The 20,977-nt window shown below is 36.2% G+C and overlaps 1 protein-coding gene across 1 annotated transcript in view; it reads right to left on the minus strand.

The window, feature by feature from the left end:
* Nucleotides 1-20,977, minus strand: part of PCLO (piccolo presynaptic cytomatrix protein) — a gene marked incomplete at its 5' end in the record, with an annotated part of 372,092 nt that overhangs the window by 199,257 nt on the left and 151,858 nt on the right. Inside the window, one exon of the mRNA XM_035901092.1 lies at nucleotides 1,649-2,872. Coding sequence (XP_035756985.1) covers nucleotides 1,649-2,872 — 1,224 coding nt within the window. The remainder of the gene's footprint in view (nucleotides 1-1,648; nucleotides 2,873-20,977) is intronic.

Consider the following 20,977-nt stretch of genomic DNA (forward strand, 5'->3'; position numbering starts at 1 on the left):
TCATGAAACTTCTTTACAAACTTTAGCTAAGTGTGCTTCAAAGTCTGATAACAAGAGCAAAAGAAATATACTCCCTATTTATAGTATTAACTTGAGAAGGCCTTATTTCAGTTAGAAGGCAGTGGCAGAAAGTAAAATACAAGTGAAATACGAGTGAAATATATGTGTGTGCCACATTAATCTACAACTAAAGTCTGTCACTATCAGAGATTGAGATCCAATATATGCATCTTAGATTTGTCCAGAATATAATATGCTTTCACCTCCTTATAGAACATAAAAATGACCAGACAGGACTGAGACTAGCATGTGATGAAAATTTTCCCTTACAAATGCATTTCAACAGAAAATAACCCCCAAATTTTAACAACAGTAACAAAATTCTAAGTCTACATCTTAGGTTTTCTGATACAAATTAAAAAAAAAAAAAATCCCCAGAAGTGACATTTTGTTAATGAAATTACACTTACTCTTCTTGGAAAGTCCTGCAATAGAGTCTTATGTTTGATATGAGATAATAAAATTGATACAGGATTTTCTTTAGGTCTCCTTCTTGTTTCTTCCAGAAGGGAAGATTTCTGGCTATGCTATTCTGAGCATAATTCAGCTTCCCTTGGTACAATCAGGGGACACCATACCTCTTGATACCATCAAGAGGAGGAAACACAACATCTGATGGGAGATATATTTCAGACAAGGAACTTGGTTTATAAAAATAGTAGTATTTTCCACATCACAATTTCTGAAACAGAATATTTTTCTGTCCAAATATCTTGATTATCACAAGGAAAAAAAAAAAACAACCAAACAAAAGAAAACAAAAAAACCCTTAACCTTTTTGACTGGGATTATTTGAAAACATAATTTTTGGCAAAGGTTAATCACTTTTCCTAAACCTACTCCTACTTCCATAACATAATAATCAGCACCACATTTTCAGTGCAATTATAAAAAAAAAAAAAAATCTTCATTTCTCAACTAATTATGTATAGTACTCACTTTAGCTGATAAAGTGACTTGTTGGTGACTTCACATCCAGCAAATGCATTTATTTAAAAAAATGCAGACCTTTAGCACATGCTATTATAGACCCATCCATTCATCTGACCTGAGAGCCCACAAAGAACCCTACCTAAAATTACTTGTCCATATGAGATAAGCAAATGAAATAGAAAAAAAGATAAAAAGTTTGCATACTTGAACATACCATGTTCAGGCATCACAAAGTATTCCTGAAATGTTTATTGTATTTTGGTATTGCAAGACACTGTACACTTTACCATCACAGATTATTCCCTTTTGGGATGAAGAACTATGCAAACACTCCAATTTCAACAATTAAAATCTAAAGTCTGGGGAGTCTACAGAAGTGGGTAAATAAATCAGAAATATTGGAAAAATGATTAAATAGGAACTTTGGCTTAGTTTCAAATGCTTAACTGCTTGAGACTGAAAATCATGCAAGAAGTATTGAAAAGTTGGACGCAGAGTACAGGACTGACTGGTGAAACTTTCACTCAATGAGAGTCATTGATTTTATCATTTAGAATCATCCCATACAGAGATTAACAATAAAGAACAGGAAGACATAAAGGAGAGGGTCTGTCAGGATCAGATTCTAAATTGTAGCAAGGGAGAAGCCACTTACTATTTTTTCTCTCACTGCTTCCACATGGTCAGCTCCTGGCAAAGGTGCTGTTTGAACAGGAATTTCTTCTTCCTGAGATTTTTCAGCTTTCAAAACCGTTTGTGAAATCCCAGCTGTCAAACCCTCTTTCTTAACATCTTCTTGCTTCTTAGCTTGCAGTCCCTTAGAAGGTGCTTCAACTTCTGCTTTCTGTTCAGCAACATGGTCTTTAGTCTCATCTGTAATTTGTTCTTTTTTGTCCTCTGGATGTGGTATGTGCTTTTCTGGGAGCGCAGGTTTTTTATCTTTATCCAATGTGCTTAGGGCTTTCTTTTGGTCTGAACTTATTGTTGCAGGAATTTTATCTGCTGAAAGTGTCTTTGACAGTTTCCCTTGCTGAAGTTTTGATTCTTCTTTTGGAGGCTCTTGCTGGATTTTCTCCTCTGATGAAGTTTTCATGATTTTCTCATGTTGAAGTTTTGAATCTTCTTTCTGAATTCCATGTTGGATTTTATCAACTGAAACTGCCTTTGGCAATTTGACCTCCTGAAGTTGTGCGTCTTCCTTTGGAGCTGCAGGTTGGATTTTGTCAGCTGATAGTGCCTTTGCCATTTTCATCTGCTGGAGTTTTGGGTCTTCTTTCTGAATTCCATGTAAAATTTTGTCAGCTGAGGGTATCTTTGCCAATTTTGTCTCTTGAAGTTTTATGTCTTCCTTCTGAACTCCATGCAAAATTTTATCAGCCGATGATGTTTTTGCCATTTTTGCCTCTTGAAGTTTCGCATCCTCCTTCTGAACTCCATGCAAAATTTTATCAGATGAGGCTGTCTTTGTCAGTTTAGTTTGCTGGAGTCTTGGATCTTCCTTCTGAGAAACACGTTGGATTTTATCGGCTGAGGGTGTCTTGACAAGTTTTCCCTGCTTAAGTTTTGCATCTTCTTTTTGAATTCCTTGTTGGATTTTATCAGATGACAATGTTTTTTCCAGTCTCCCCTGTTGAAGTTTTGGAACCTCCTTCTGAACGCCTGGTTCTTCTTTTGGTTTTGCTGCTGCTGGAGTAGGCGGTGTGGAAGTCTTCTGAGGGGAATGTGAGACAGCAGGCATGGGTTGTTTTTGAGGAGTAGCAGGTGGTTTGGATACCGGTTGTGAAGGGCCTGTTTTCGGAAGTGGCACCTTGCCCATATCCCCAAGTTGTCCTGACATTGCCCTTTGGGTCTGGCAGTTTAAGCAGAGCCATTCTTGTACCTGTGATACAACAAACATATGAAGTTACTTATTTGAAAACTGAACTTTACTGTTCATTTTACTGAACTGTTACTGTTACTGTTAAACTGAACTGTTTACTGTTCATCATGTGGCATTTTCAGCTGATACAGTTGAATACTTTTAATCTGAATGCTATGCATACTGAAAAGTTATTTTCTTTGTTTGCTGCTCTTGCAGGAAGATCTATAATACCTTTCTAACAGAAATGAAGCATGAAACGTTCCAGAAAGCCAAGCTGAACAAATATAAAAATATACTGTGAAAACTAACAGCAATGACACTGTTCCAAATTATTGATGGTCTTTATGTACAAAGTTTGCTTATATATTTCTAACATCTATTATTTTCTAAAGCCTCTATAATCTATCAATAGTTCCCTCTAACTTTGTAAATCTGAGTAAAAGGGGACCAACTGGGACTCATGGCTCTCTGTTTCTCTTCAGAAGTTACTTTCCCCTCTTGAATTTGTGTATATGTATCAGTGTATAAAAGTAATATGGCTGTAACCCAAAAGGAAGATTACCTGTCTGCTCTATTGCTAAACCCCTACTGCACACTGGGTCCTTTTACTCTTCTTCCCAGAAATTCAGAAAAAAAGGACAAATGCTTACATCTGTGCGAAAGATCTTGCTGCCAGTTGCCTAGCTACTACATGAGAGGAGTAATCAGACTGTTTCCAGTGGGATTTGGGGTATAATTTCTTTAGAATAGCAAAAGGAAATTTTAAACACAGACAAGTACTGAAAGGAAAGAAAAAGCCCCAAATCTTCTGGATACTAGAAGAGATAATGAAGCTCTACTCCACTAGTGCAAAATGAGCTTCACTGGAGGATAAGAGGTCTATGCTGTACATTGAAATCTTTGTATGCTTGTTTGTAACTCCTTTTACTGTGACGATGGAAGCTCTCTGCAATTCAGTTGTTGTATTTCTCTGATTTAGAGAACTTAGTGACTTACTGAATATGAAGCATATGAAAAACTGCAAAACTGTTCTATTGGTAATTACATAGGCAATACTGCTGATAATATTAGAATAGTGCGGGTGACTGATCAGTTATATACCATTGAATATTTCAGAATATCCAATGGTATATAATCAGTTCCCCAGAGGATGTGACATTTAGTCAGAAGAAGGGGTATCCGGCAGAAGTGTGCAACTCCAGAAACCTTCATGCATTTTATGTTAACAAGTAATACAGTAACAAATGAGGTAGCACCAAAAGCAGAGACTGGAACTCCAGCTCTGCCTCTGCCCACAAAGAATGCCCAAATGACAGGGGTGTAAGCACCAGGGTCCCTGCTCTCTTTCAGACTGCCTGTAACTTGCCTTTTCCAATGCAGAGCAGGGCCTAACTTCAACAAATGCACTGGTAGGTTTTCCTGCCAAGAGTACTTAACACTTGGTGATGCTAGAATATTGTCATTGACACAGTATTTCTCACAGATTGGTAAGAGTTGGTCATGGTAATACCACAAATGGCTTTTCAAGACAATTACCTGAAGTGAGGCATCTCTCCCTTCATCTCCAAGGATGGAGCTTATGTGCCAGCTCTCACATCCCAACCAGGATATTTCTGAGCACGCTCGTGCTTAGTATAGTTTCTGTGTGCCATAGGTATGTCAAGGGTACTATGATTTTGGTGTCTTTAGAAATTAAGGCATTTTGAGATTAGCTGGTTTCAAACACTTTCTGGGACTATCTAAAATATACCAAACCCCAAATTTGTGAAGTCTATCTGCATACTTCAGATCCAAATACCATTATTAAATGGCTTTACAATTCTCTTCTTTTTTAATTGTTTTTAAAATAATTGAATCACTACTATGATGCTGCCCCTTTGAAAAAGTAGCTGATTAGGCTATTGCAGATTAAATTACCATTGTATGTGAAACAGAATCTAGTAAGAAAAGCTTGTGTGGGCTAATTTGTTGAAATGCAACTAAGGAGAGGCTATTTAATGAATAAAATAATATTCTTTGTCTGGCAAATTTTGTTTCAGGCACAAGAAATGCAAGGATGCATGTATTATCATTCAGGTCATCTAACAACTGCCTTGTGTATTTATTACTCTACTTTTATAGAAAATGACCAAACTAGTGAGTCCTAGTAATTGAAACAAATATTTATTTATTAAAACTATTTGGCAATATTGTGCCAATAAATTCAGTTTATCAACTGAATCATCTGTCTCCGAATGCAAAGAAGCCCCTAATACTACTATAGCCTTTGCAGCTCCAAAGTGAACGTGGCTCTGTATCAGACTGTTAAATATAATTGAGGTTTCCTTTTTTTGGGGGGGGGAAAGCATTAAAACATAATCCTCCAGGGAAAATTATCCTCCTCCATAGGATTTAAAAGTGTTCCAACTACACATCATTTGTCTGGGAAGCACCAACTAAGAATTACAAATAAAAGTAACTTCTTTTCTGAAGAATGTGCAAAATAGAACTCAGTTTTCTTGCAAATATTTCTGTTAGAGGGGTTTACCTGGAATTTTTAATAAGGTTTCCTCCTTTTTTATGGGAAGCAACATTTTTTTTTTTCCTAGAAAACAATATTGGAAGCTATAAGTATGCTGTGAACTGTCTTTTCTAAACTTAAAAAGGAAGTAATACACCAGGAAATAAATTTGGCCTGCAGAAAATCATGACGGAGTCTATAAGTGACTGAATATACTAGACAACTTTTATCATAAATAGACTACAGAAAAAAGATCTGATTTCATAGTATCCTTGATTCTTTTCTCATAAAGATTGTAAAAACCACTACATGAAGTTTACAAGATAATTATAATAGATCGATTTTTTAATTAAATTTATTGGAGGACCCACAAGCTTTTAAACGCACTAAAAAGGGGGCAAGTTTTGCCTTCTCCAATCACCCTGAAAAATACTCATTTCACAATGTAAGCAGAAATAATACCATTATTATTTCTGCTAATGTAGTTTCTGTCAGCACAGGGCATGGGAACAAGACAATATGTAGATGTTATTAAGCTTCTTAGAAGTTAGCTTTAACCATCTTTAATTTCATAAAAACATAATCAGTGGCTTCTACCATGAAACAATCCACGGTTCAAGAGTTTTTTGAATTTCACATATATGCTATATAGCTATTCTTAAAGAACATGTTACTTTATACATTAAATCACAGAATCACAGAAGCACAAGGGTTGGAAGGGACCTCGGGAGATCATCCAGTCCAACCCCCCTGCTAAAGCAGGTTCACCTAGAGCAGGTTGCACAGGACATCATCCAGGTGGGCTTTGAATATCTCCAGAGAAGGAGACTCCACAACCTCCCTGGGCAGCCTGTCCCAGGGCTCTGTCACTCTCGAAGTAAAGAAGTTCTTCCTCATATTCAACCGAAACCTCTTATGCTTCAGTTTGTGCCCATTGCCCCTTGTCCTGTCTCTGGGTACCACTGAGAAGAGTCTGGCTCTGTCCTTGTGACATCCACCCTTAAGGTGTTTGTAACTGTTAATGAGATCCCCTCTCAGTCTTCTCTTCTTCAGGCTGAGCAAGCCCAGCTCCCTCAGCCTTTCCTCATAGGGGAGATGCTCCAGTCCCCTCATCATCTTTTTGCTCTCCTCTAGACTCTCTCTAGGAGTTCCTCATCTTTCTTGAACCAGGGAGCCCAGAACTGGACACAGTGTCCAGGTGGGGTCTCACCAGGGCAGAGTAGAGGGGGAGGATAACCTCCCTCGACCTGCTGGCCACGCTCCTCTTAATGCACCCCAGGATGCCATTGGCCTTCTTGGCAACAAGGGCACACTGCTGCCTCATGGTCAGCTTGTCATCCACCAGGACTCCCAGGTCCCTCTTGGCAGAGTTGCTTTCCAGCAGGTCATCGCCCAGAATTTTCTTCTCACAGTACCATTTGCTTGGGACATACTTTCCATTTATTTCCTTATAATATATCCCTATCCAGTTTCTTGTGTCTCCATGTTTGTTTCTTTTCTATGCATCTACATTTGGCTCTTATTACTTCTCCTGGCTCTGCTGGTTACATAGATCTCATTTAGTACCTTTTCAGCTGCAGCCTACTTGCTGCACACACACTCGCTCCTTCTCAGATTAATCAAGTCACTTCCCTCATTTAAATCCTTCACAGATGCAATTCTTTGAACTGCCTATAATAACTTTAGCAACTTTAGTAATAGCATTATGTTTTTAAGACCCAAAACAGTTACAGAGCCACTGTTGCCTCTCAGCTTTGCTCACTGTCCCTATTCAGTCTCTTTTCTCTAGAGCAAAGTTCTTCAACTCAAGGACTGTGCTTTCTGCTGAGCACATAGTAGAACAAGTCTCTTAAAAAGGAAAATAATGACAATAAACATGAGCAAAGGAAGGTGGTGATGAGCAAATTGGCAAACCACTAAATCTTGTCAAGAGATGGAAGTCTTGGTCTTGCCTCCCTGAGACACTGGTGCAAGTGCTACTAGTGAAATGACCTGGAATTGTCCAGATACACAGTGATTTAATGAACCTTGCCATTGTCCTCTTGGACTTTTGTTATATCTGCATCTATTTACCAATTTATTTTTTAGTGTTGCTATATAGGTATGGCAAAATTTCTCCCAAGCTTTGTGTTTTAAATTCCAGTCTAAATTTTTATAATCATGTGGATATTTGATCACAAAAGAGCCTACAAAAATCTTCTTATATCGCCAGTCCTCTAGTTCCTGATTCTCTGTCAGAATGTTTCTCTGTAAAATAAAATTTTGTTCCATGAAGTCATATGCCTCAGTTTTAGACTTGTCTTTTCCTCAGTTAACCTCATACCCTGAATGGAAGCTTTTACCTAAGGCTATCTTTTCAGTTAGCCTGTCAACCCAAATTTATTAGGGCTTGGTAAATGGACATCATCTTCTTTCAGCAGTCTTCACTAGATAAATCTTCTTAGTTCTTTACAGAATTCTTAACACCCTTTGGTTCCTGAACTGGCCGTAGACACTATTATTGGCATCACAATTGATAGTAGTGTGCTTTAATATTCTGAATCCATAGCTCTCTCCCTGTGTTTTCAGCAATCCTTACAACCCTGTACTGTTGGACAGAACAAAGTAGCCGTGTCACAATGTTCTCATTCAGTTTTGTAATAAACAAATGTCATCGTGAAAAGGGCATACATATAACATTCACTGTGAATGTCTATTTTTCAGTTGTCATGCAAGAGCTCAGGCATTTCAGTTCCTTTGCTTTTGTATTCGCGTACCACAATGTTAGATAATTTCAAGTTGAAAATAATAGGTCAACTATTCCATCTCCCTGCCAGTCAAAGTTTTTTTTATTGCAGTATGCTGATAAATTCATTACCCACTCTTGGCAAATGCTGATTGGTAAAGTAGCATTTTTCTCTAACCGAAAGTAACTTGAGGTACTTAATATATTTGTGAAGGTGAAAACAAACGCTTCTTCCCACAAAACTTCTCTAAGTTACTTCAGAAGGTAAATGATTTAGTTTCATTTAGACACCAGCGACCTACTTCCTTTGTCATTGTTAAATCACATTTTTAAGCCTTCCTAATTCTTCCTCCTCACTGCTCTCAGTAAAACAAAATCATAAAACCAACTTAGGAATGAAAAAACAATTAAGAAATAAATGTCTGAAAAATTAATACCCTTCTGTTTTCACTATCTAGATAATCACATTGCAAAACAGAATCTTTATCAAAACCCATATGTTAATGATAAAAAACGGTATATATCTATGAAAAGAAAAGCATGCTTTTTCTCCCTAATCACCCCATAAACAAAACAGGAGGAGCAATGCAGGCAGTCACTGAAATATTTTTCTTATTACTCAAATTTCCCATCTTTTTTACTAAGCATAGATTTGAGTACGTTTCTCAGAAAACACAAACCCCATGCATTTAAATGTAAGACATCTCAGGCATAAATACCAATATAAACTACTTGTTCTGAGACTCTAAGAAAGTTTTACCTTGGATATTTATTTTTAATTGATTTGGGTTGATTTGGGTTATTTTCACAAACTTGTAGGGCATGTTTCCAAGATTTCATACAAATAAGTCATTTAAAGAAATAATCGAAAAAGTAACCAAATAGCCCATCCAGAGAGGATAAGCAATCTGATGAACATAGCAAAGTTCATCTTGAAGACCAGAAAAAGCAGGGATGAGGAAAGAATTTCCAAAAATGGAACTAAGTCAAATTCCACAAAGGAAATTTAAACAAGCAACAAAATATTTGGTATCCTTGTAGATGAAAAGATACCCATAGTGCAGTTAAGGTTGCTTCAGAGTTAAAGGTATGGTCCACACAATATGTGCTTTAATCTCAAATTTTTATAACAGTGAGTTTGAACACAAGCAAATGTCAACAGAAAATGAGCACACAGAATAGAAATCATCATATTGGATGTGGAAATGCATGATCATGGTCTAATAGTATTAATTAAAGCATATTGGCATAAGAAAGCCAAATCAAGCAGCTATGAGTTACATATAATCCACCCAAACTGAGTGACACACAATTTGCCCACCTTCAACTCACATCCATTTTTATTTAATGTGTAGAAGAAATATTCCTGGTAACTACAGCTCTGTTAGTCTACTTTAAATATTTACAAAGTTTTAGAAAATAATTTGAAATAAATTTGAATCAATCCTTGTGACGAAGAGCCATATACTAAAAGGCAATATGGGCTTACTGAAGGAAGACTGTGTCAGATAAACCTTGTACTTTTTTCTTGGATAATACCATTTAGTCTACAGGTAAAAATGAAACTATTGCACATTGAGCATACCCAGATTCCCAAACAATAACTGAACCTGTGGCACCGTGAAACGATTAGTCAAATTAGTAGAGACGAGTCAAGAAATTGCCAGGTACAGAAAACACAACTCCTACAGAGGGAAATTACCCTACATCCTTCTTAAGTTTTAGTTACTTTTCTTATGTATTAGTTACTTTAAATTAGATATGTGTTCAGGCTTTGGAAGCTTTCCCATCCTCCTGCCCTGGAGAGATATACTGTAAGATGAGGCTGGAGTCATTCTTCCTCACGTGAGATCCCTGTCCTGCTTCTTACAGAACAGCCCATTTTTGCAAACAGAATGAGAGAAGGAACTCTTTAAACCCTCAGCCCAGAGGTCAGTTGCCTACAATGCAAGGCCTAGGTTAATGCAGTACAGCTGTGAGTCCTAAACTCAGTTTTACTGAGAAAATGGCTGTTAAGGTGTGAGGTGTTTGAGAGAAAGCCAGGTGATGTAAGAAAATAAATAAAAAATAAAACCCAAGCAAAACCACAGAGTATCCCTGGGAGAAGAATTCAAGAAGAAAAATACTGACATGAAGAAGTATAAACCTAGAGAAAAACACACTGAAGTGGATGGCAGCAACTCAGCAACAGGGATGGTTGGTTGGTCGGTCTGTTCCAAGGGGCAGGAGAAGTTGACGGTTCCTAGCCTGACTGATGATTGCCTGCCCAGCAAACACCATTCAAGGGCCTCACTGAGGTGGTAAGTATATTAATATGGACAGTTCTTCAGACATATCTGTCTGCTGTGTGTATTCAACAACAAATAATTGCTCTATACTCCTAAAGTCTGTACATCTTCCTGCTAAGTCCCTCTACATATGGTAGACATTGCCTGAACAAAACGATGCAAACAGGGGAGGTTACATTTCCATCTGGAATGGGAATGGTGGCCTGAGCATTTCTCTGGGTTGCGTGAACTACAAATTCAAATCCCACACAGACTGAAGACTCAGATCTCCTGCCTTTAGGGGAAATATTCAAATTTCTAGACTTACATGTAAGAAAGTTACTACTACCACTGCACTGAATGATAGAGACATATACATATTCACAGCATGACCACCAAATCAGATGGGAGATCTGGCAGGAAAAAAACCACACAAAACTGAAATATAAACCCACCACACTCTTCTCTATCCAGGGTGTTATGCAACTCCTTAAGCAGCTAGTTTGGCAGAGACAGAGTCAACAGTTGAGCCCCTGTGGTGTCCAGAATCAGGAAAATACAGAAAGGTTTTCATAGATACTGTGTGCCTGTGGAGGTCACAGGCAGTTTTCCAGGCTCGTTCTTCTGAATTTATATACATACATTTTGTCTAAAATGTCACTTAGAATCTTAATAATATTTTTGGATTTCACCCCAAGTGGAGAAAGGATGTGCAAACAAATGCTTAGTCAGATGGCTGATTTTTGGAAGAAGAAGTTAGAAGAATATGGCTCATTTAACCTAGGGAAATGAATCCCACAAATATGACTTATATAGGAGGAAAGGTATACTGGCTGCAAACCAAATGCATATAAATTGTCCATGGATAAATTTAGGTTTGAAACTAGAAGACCGTCTTGCTATTAGTGATTTGCAGTTTGGAGTATGATACAACAGGAGTGGAGGTATAGAGAAATGCAGATAATTTCAATATATGATGTGATTGCCAACAAAATCACTCAATGATTCACAAAATCCTTCCAGTTTTACAAACTGCATTCCTGTAATAGTACTCATGAGCAGAATGCATCGTATTATTAGCACTAAACAGATTCATAAGCATTTAGCTGACTTTAAACGTCAAGCTATCTTTCAGTCACCAAAGAGATCACAGAAATCCACAAAAACTGGTTCAGGTAAATGTAAAGCATCAATTTAAAACAAAAACCAGCAAAAATAGCTGCAGAATAAAGAAGTTTGTCAACAGAAGGAGGAAAGGATTTTTTTTAGTTTGACTATGCTTGCTTTTTTTTTTTGTTTGAAGTCACAATTAAGCTGAGATTGTTATCTGAAGAGCGCAAAAATATGACCAGCTTTTATCTTTCTCAAATAAAGGCTTTCAGTGTGTGATTGAGGAAGACCAAGTTATCTCAGCATCTCAGATTATTGTCATTAATTGATAAGCTTACTTTTAAGACATAATAACTATGAAATAAAGTAAGCTAATTTCAACTGTTTTCATTGCAGAGTTGTGTATGTACACAGTTATCACTGCTTATATGACTTGGTGTATACATTAAAAGGTACAAAAACTGACATGACAAAAAAAAGATATTATATATTTATTTCTGCTGCCACCGGGAAGGCAGTATAGCAAAAATGAGTGTGAGAGTCATAACTATTTTTTACTCTATGCATCAGTAGAAATATTTGCTATTTGTTCCTGGCTACTGCTATGCGTAACTATTGAGGACAATGACTGCTACCCAGGCTAATGCAGCTCAGTTATGGTACATACACAAAAGTCTCAAAAGACTTTGGTCAGGGTGTTGGAAGATACAACTAATATCAAAATAAGGATAGAATCAAGCTTACTTCTCTTTATGTCAACTTTGAAGTGCAACAGAAACCTAGGAAAAAAAAAAAAAAGCCAAAAAAAGTATACTTAACCTGTTAAAACTGCCTGTTAGAAGGCATTGCCACTGATAGTGCTGGTATTTGCTCTGAACTGAGATACCTTAGCGTATAGTCTGCTTGATGAGTTGCCATTTCTGCATGCTGCTGTAAGGCACTTTACTCTTTTTCCTTGGTGTGTGACGGGCAGCAGTAAAAGTAAAATTGCTATTTTCTTCTATGGCTGCAGTCCACAGTCTTCTGTCTTAGATTATGGGAATTCTAATCATTACTGAAGGAAATAAAGCAGTTCTAATAAAAGAAATCTTACATTTCTGAAGGCTATTTTTTAGCTTGCCATCTTTAGAATAAAACGTTTTGGAGTAAAACTGTCATTAAATCCCTTAAAAATTAACTCTTAAAAATTAACTCAACTTTTTTTTCCTTCAGTTGCTTTATGCATCTCTTAGTGGCAAAATATTTCATGCTTTTAGAGGGAGAAAGAAACATTCCAGACTGTTAGAAGACATATTCAAATCATATAAATTCAAGTTTATTGGAATTACTGTATAATTGTTCAGTAAGGTCTAACTGAACACTTATTCTTTAGGCTGTTAACTCTTATTTGTAGCTTAGCATTGTTCAGAACACTGGGGTAGGCTTTACCTAAGCAGGCAAGAAATCAGGATTTCCACTAAACTGTGGATGTGTATTGTGTAGACTTTTACAGTTGTGGTTGGTAACTTTTCCCTCCAATGGAGAAAACCACGAACATACAGAAAGCAGTTAATCTCACCTATCATAGGACATTAGATAAAAAGACTGGCACTTTAAAAGCACCTGTTTGTGTTCACTGATTATAGGGCAAGAGTGCAGCTGATTAAACCAGTTACTCCTGTCTACACCTGACCTAGTGAATATCACCTTGATTTTTGAGCTAGAAGAAACTGCAGCAAATAAGAAAAGAATAAAGACATGGGAGAATGCACAATGGAATTGAGATAACATTCACCAGTACCCTGGGTATATAGTTGTCCCCTAAGAGCTGCTCTGGAGCCTTTATCTTGAATGCAGTGACTGCACAACCGCTATTTAGATCTTCCCCTCTTTTTTTTGTCTTATCCTTAATGTCTTCTATTCAGATTTGTGTTTGCTCACTAACAGAAGCTTTCAGGGACTCTGAATTTCTGACTAAACACATCCTGGATGCTGGACTGATAACAACATCATAAGAGCTCAAAAAGGTGCCAAACAGTTCACCTATGTTTCTAAAGTGCTGGTACACCCCAATAAATTCTTCTTTACCTTCTTATTATCCTGTCAAACAAAGACTTACAACCTCCACAGGTCCCATGCTGCAACCATTACGTGATTCTGTGAATGTGCTAAAAACTAAAACCATGGCACCAGAAACTGTAGCATTTTATTCAGTCAGAAGGTTTCAAAGAATACCCCTAAAATCTTAAATAAAAAGGTCTATTTTATAGAGAGGTAGAGCAATCAGCAAGCTATTCCCAATGCCCTAAGGTTTTGCTTTCACTCCAGAAAAAAATGAAAGCACTCATGGAACTTTGTCAGCTGGTTTGTTACCATTAATGATCCCTTCTTTTTCTCCCACACCAAGTGTTAAAGGAAGAGAGTTGTAAATACTGCAGCAGATACCAGAAAAGTACAGAGGAATCAGTGTTTCTCCCATGTGTCACAAATTATCTGCTCCTTAATTTTAGTAGAGTTGGGACTGCTGAATATTCCACTCAATTATGAACAGACGAAATGCAGAATATGACAACACAAGGATGACCTACTTCCTCAAGTGATGACATCTCTGAAAGGTGTTGGCCCTTACCTTACTTTAAGATACATCCCAGCACCTTCAGAAAAAGCTTAAATTTTGTGTATTTTTGGAAACTGCTCTGTTGTTTGGAAATTTTTATTTTAGTAATTAAGTTTGATAGGTAATGGGATTTCCATATGTATAGTGTCTGTGTATACTTTCATTTCCTTTAGTTATTGTGCTGAAAGTCCTTAGAGGCATAGAATTATTCTGTCAATGCACAAAAATATATCATTAGTGTACACATCATTATAGATGCAAAAGAAGCAAAGCTATCAAAAAAACCTCTGCCTTTTTCTTGTGGAGGGGGAACATTACTATACTTGCTTTTACTCTGCATCTAACTGCACTGTCATGTGTTTGTTGTTTTTATAAAAAAGTGTTATAAAAAGATGACTAATAGTCCTCCTTTGTATCGGCAGATTTAGCTGTAGGAGTGCTGTTGCCCAAAACAAGGGAATGAGCCTTCCTCCTCAGTCTTACTCATACAAAGAAAGCGATTTACTGCCTCTGGTAACCACTTCTTTTGTGACCACGACAAAACCAACCTCAATGAAGGAAAAAACAACAAAATGGATATGGGCATCATCCAAAGGCCAAAGAAGCCAATGGAAGAGCCTCGAGTACTTCAGTGGAATTGGAATGATTAAGATCTGTTTACACAGAAATTCTAGATTACTGTGAAAATCCACAAACATTATCTGAAATGGTATAAACCTTTTGTACAACTGTGCAAGGAAAAGATTCTGAGACTGTAGGTCCTTTAGGCAATTATATATCATACTTGCTGTGTCTGTCACAATAACATTGAAAGATCTCCAGGTGCTACCACGATATAAACTTGTAATAATACTAAACTCAGATTCACACAGAATGACACCCTGTAAACCTATGGGTTGGATGTTTTAATCAGCGAATCTATAAAATTGAATTTAGGAAAGCCTGTTAATGGTCAGTGTTTTAGAGTCTCTCCTATAATAAATATCCTCTTGATTTTCCACCTCTACCAAAGATTCATTAAAATATGTATCCTACTGTTGACTTCTTTAGTTCAAATGGAGAATATCTACCTTATGTACATACTTTATGTTTTTACTTTACGTACAAACTTTACAGACTCTACTATGGCTTTGTTTTAGAATGCATACTACCATCTATTTATTTTTATATTTCCAATGTTAACATCTGAAGAGTTAGATATGTGGAGTGGCATTTAATTTCGGGTATTGGGTTTTCTGCTAAAGTGTAATACTCCCAAGTTTTTTTCAGAATGCTTCTGCATTTAACTGCTGTTCTCTAGTTAAAGACAGAACCCATCCCTATCACCCCAAGTCAGTGTACCCTTCTTTCACTATGATGAAGTCCAGAAGAGGTAAGAGGATCCACAGGGCAATCAGAGCTATCCTTACTCACGTGACAGTTTCCTTCTCTGGCAGGAAACCATGCATGATCAATAGTGCAAACTATATTGGTAGTCACAGGTATTCATGATATTGCCTTAAAAGGTAATATAATCTTTAGAAACCAAGAAGCCAATCAAACAAATATGAACACTATTTCATTTTATTTTTGTTTTTTAAGATATTTCTGAATATTGACTCTTACAACAAAATATGCATGAAAGATGTGGAGAGCTTTCTGTCCTTACACATTAATGACATCTTTATATTAAGCAGTCTTCTAATCCAAAAAGTCCATCCCAGCATGTTTTCAATATTGTTTTGGTATGTCGCTTTCCACTCACAAAAGACACTGGAGATTCAGTATTTATTTCCAGGGTAAGTAGATAATAATTACAATCATAAACATATTTCAGCACATACCTGACAATCATAGTCAGATGACAGTTGTTGCAATGGCATTCTCTTTCACAGCTTCTTTTAAGGAGATTCCCAATTAGATGACTAAAACAATTTCAATGTATTTGCATCCATGACAAATGAACATGCTGTTGTGGATTAATTAAATAGCAGTATATGGCCTCCATTTACATTATTCTTAACTTGCTTTTATAGCATTATTGTAATTATTCTATCTAGACCGTATATACCAAATAAATCCGAGGTTGTGCTAGCATCTGAAGTAATAATTTTATAGTAAAAGATATTTTTTAATAACTAGCTATTTACAAACTAGCTTACTCTGAGCTCTAAAAACATTAGGTTATTGTAATCCTTCTTGGCTATATGTAGATGTTGAGCAGCCCCAGTATGCTCCTTTGTACCTTTTACTACAAGTCTCAAAGAATAACTGTTTTCTATGCCTTCTAGCAGCTGAATCACTATTTACCACATAACTGGTCAGCAGAGAGCATGAGTATTCCCATCCCATCGTTGTCATTATTTGTTCTGAACTGACAAAATATCTAGTGTCACGGATGGTACTAAAACAACAAACAATTCCATCCCCTGAAGAGTTCACGGTCTATTCAGTCCTGTGTTCAATGTTGACCTTTTATGGAGAGTCCAGAGGAAAATTATTTTTGTTCTCAAGCCAGGGCTTAGCTATGGAACTAGATGAGATGAATTCTGTAATAAAAAGGAGAACTATTAATGTTTCAGGGTGCCTAGTGCTCAGTGGATCTTTATCTTATCTCAGAATCTGTATTTGGTGGTAAACTACAAATACAACTTTTGTCTGAACCTTAATGGATCATATTAATAAACAACTCAACCATCCTCCGTAAAATCTTTTTTTATTTTGGTCATCTTCAATAGAAATACAGAGGCAACTGATACTCATAATTATTTTGAAATGTCATTTTGTGTTTTGTTTGCCCTTGCGAACCAGATAATCCTAAAACTAACATGTGTAGTTAATTTCAACAATATACTTTGCAAAAACAATAATCTCTGCTAAAACAGATTGAAATGTGTCTGCCTTTTGCTCTATTTAGTCTATTGCTGCGTGAATAGTCCTTTTTATGAAGAGGGATCAGCATGCTATTTCACATAAGTGGAAGTGGCTGATCTACGCTCCAAGTGAAATATTATGGAGGAGGATGAAAATAGCTACTTAAAGAATAGAAGGGTTTTTTTACTACTAGATCCATCCAGTCTCATCTCACCTAAATTTTAATACTCAATTAAGGAGCTAAAGTTTTGACCCTGTCTACTCAAATTCATTCACCAGGCTATGGGACATTCTCTCCAGATATGAACACCATTGGTGGGCTGACTACTGTAGCTATTCCTGATTAGGGGGAGAGCCTGCAGCAAACTATGCTCCAGACAAATCTCCCTTCAAGTATGAATTTGAGATGTGCTGAGAGTGTAACCTAAAGTCCAAAGATAATTTTTTCTTAAAATGATAGCCTGAAGCAAGGTCCTAAATCTGTAATTGAATACCTAAATAAACGGTGTGATTTTTGAAAGCTCTAAATACCTAAGGACACTTCCACGGACTCCCATTTTTCAGTTAATCTCTTCTGTTTGAATCTTACTTTAATCAGAATCACACTGTGCATACCTGTTTCATCACTTACGTTTATTGTAACTTGAGTTTAGTATCATTTAGTAATGATTTATGTATAATGTTTGGTCTCCATGTTACGTGACTGATATAGGAATATTTTAGGTGCCTGAAAATGAGAAGGAAAGGCAAAAAACCAAGCAGACAAAAAGACCGGGGAGTAATTCATACTCGAGGAAACAGACTATTCTCAAGGCAGAGAGCAGGTCCAACAGAAAGTGAAGGAAAATCACTTACCTGGCTTTGGAAAATTGTATTACTCATTAACTACAAATACAGTAAGAAGGCTGCATGTAACCATTTCCTGATATACTGGAAGCTGCCACGGTAGTAAAGAGATAATGAAGCAAACAAAGGAAATAGATATTGTACTCTTACTTCTGTTCACATGACCATGACTGTGTGGTACATGCTGAGAGCTCTTCCCAATGGACATCTCTCCTAAACACCCAAACTGAGGAGATGAAAACTGTACTGACCTCCCTGCTTTAAGATCATGGCAAGGGCAGCACGAAGAGATGGCAGAGCACAGAAGCACAGAAATAGTCACAAGCTGACATCTCCTACAAAAACACTGGCTGGTTTTGCAACATATGGGTCAGATTAACACTTTGTCATTAGGTGTGGCCATTTTCACTGATAAGAGGCAAATCCCCAAGTTTTAAGGCAACACAGTCCAAAGTCCAGGGAAAGGCAAAGGGGGAAAAGCAAGCTTTTTTAGTGCCTTGGCTTCTGCCTCCTTTGAGATTTATGCTGATAATGTCTCAAGAATTGTGGTAGACACAATTTAACTAATACTAATAATCTTTACTGCGTGTCCTGCTCATTGATTTTACCTTGCACTTTCCTGCCTACAATATTGCCCTTGTACAGCCACACGATAGGAAATGCTGGAAAGATTGTCTTAAAAAGGAGTATGCCATTTAGTCAGCAAGATAATTCTGTCACACACTGTAACTCAAAAAAAAAAAAAAGGGAGCATGCTGTGTACTTTCATAATTTGGCAAATATGTACACGAAGGACTAAAAATAAAACATTTTTCTTGGAAAACTTCAGCCCAATATTCATTAAAATTTCTTCTCAATATTTCTTACAGAAACATGCTTGCAATCTGTTTAAAGCATAACATACTGTGATGCTACAGTATGACTTAAAGCAGATGTTTTCTTGGTGTTTAATGTGCAAATAAATCCTATACACTTCAGCAATCATACATAGTAAGTTTGAGTTTACATTCAAGAGCCTCCATGAGTACAATAGTGCAAAGAAAATACCAAATAATCTAAACCCCTGTAAGTCTGCCCCAAATGAATGTACAGCTAACTCTCAATGTAAATATTAAATACAAGAGGAAAAGACAGCTTTTAACTGCTAAGAAAAAAAAAACACACAAAACAAACCAAAGCCAGTAAAATTAGGAGACTTAATTTTTCTGTCTTGTTAGTGTTATAAATCAGTGGTAGGTCCTTGAAAGTAAGTAAGGGTAAGACTCCAAAATATTGAGTTTAACTATGATAAGATTATTCAGTTTCCCAATGGACTTGCAATGCCTAGTAATAGACACATGGATTATGCTGTTATCCTCATGCTGAAGTTTCATAGTCAGGGTGAAACCTCAAACTATATCATCCACAGAGTCCAAGAGTGCATGCATAAAATGCAGCTTCTTAAAAAGTTAACCTTATTTGTATTTTATGATGAAATATTTGTTTCTGTAAGAATGAATAAGTTTTAATCAAAATTCCACAATTATTTCTAAACAAAAATACCAGTTTTTTCCAACCTCCTGGAATGCTACATGAATTACTTGAAGATTATTTGTTTTAACCTTTTAAAATTCATTTTTTCATGTCTCAAAATAGACACAGTACTTCTTTAGTGATTATGAAGGGGGCAAAAAAAAAAATCTACACAGATAGCAAAAAGTAAAGTGTAAAATTCATTTTTTCACGTCTCAAAATAGACACAGTCCTTCTTTAGTGATTATGAAGGGGGCAAAAAAAATCTACACAGATAGCAAAAAGTAAAGTGCCCCCAAAATGATCTTCCTGCAGTCCTTAGTTGTTCTTTCACTACTTTTTGCTATCTCCAGAAGAATAAAGAATCCTCTCAAATCAACTATGTTAGTTCAGCTTTAATATTAATTATGCAATTACTTAGTTAAGATGATTCAGAATTTCTCCTTGATGAGAAAACAGAGGATCCCTCCCCACACATTCAGCCAATTGCTCTAAGATACTACATTTTCATTAAAAGGACAAATCAATAATCTTACACTCATACATGTATGAATGATACACAGATGGACATTGACACACATACACATGTATGCAGAACACTGTAGGAAGACAAACAAACCACTCAATATATTCATAAATTCTTATGGCCAAAAGGGGCCATTATTCTCAACAGATTTGATGCTTTAATGCCAAAATCTGTCTAGTTTCACCAAGAGGTTTCTATTCTCAACCTTTCAGCATTTCTTTTAAAAAGATATGCAAATTTATGGGGGAGGAACTTCTCTATCTTCAAAGCTACTTGTCCCAATAATTACTCTATCTGTAGAAAATGTTTTACGTGTAGACTCTTAGATGACACAAAAAATACCAAAAAAATCTAGTGAAAATATCAATTTTTAATTATATTTGTTTTTCTAAAGAATAACATAAAAACTTTAAAAAGTCAAACTTTAAAAGAAGTATTGCAAGACCAAAATTCATGTGATACAAGGCCAGAACTTTCCTACATCAAGTAGCCGGACTATAAATGTATGTTATACTCACAGTCCCTTTTGGCAACAAATATTGCAGTTATTTTGTCATGAAAATAGCTTCCGGTTCAAACTAGACAAAACTCTACAACAATGATGCTAAAAAATAGAACAAATATAGCTGTACTTATTTTGAAATCACACTTCTTTGTGGTTTAAATCATACTTACTGGTTTTCTACCTTATGTCAGATTTAACAGACCTTATTCTTGTGGTTAACATCACATTTTTATCATTCTCACAAGGTCAGCAGAAACTGCATGGAAGCTTAACTTTTTTCTTGAAAGAACAGCCTGTCTTCAACCCTGTTTTAAAAGGGTATTTGATGTTAAAATGTCCTTAGTAAAACTTTTAGACATATTGCAAATTGTAGAAAACTTTCAGAAATATTTTAAAATGCTTTTAAATTAAAATGTTACTGGGCTCTAAGGTTAAGTGTCTTTTTACTCTATTGAAAAGAACTCATCTGTCCTTTAGGAAGTAAACCATTCTCTTACTTTACTTCCACACCCAAAATACTATCATCTGTCACAAAAATGAACAAAAATTATAATTATGCAAACATTGGACTGAATTCTATCTTCTTATCCCTTAATTACAAAAAAAAAAAACCAAACCAAAAAAACCACCACACAAAAAAACCCCAAACCAAAAGCAAAAAACAAACTTAACATAAATAGCAA

This window comes from Egretta garzetta, unplaced genomic scaffold (genome assembly GCF_000687185.1).
Source record: "Egretta garzetta isolate BGI_Z169 unplaced genomic scaffold, ASM68718v1 scaffold148, whole genome shotgun sequence".
Classification (NCBI taxonomy): Eukaryota; Metazoa; Chordata; class Aves; order Pelecaniformes; family Ardeidae; genus Egretta; species Egretta garzetta.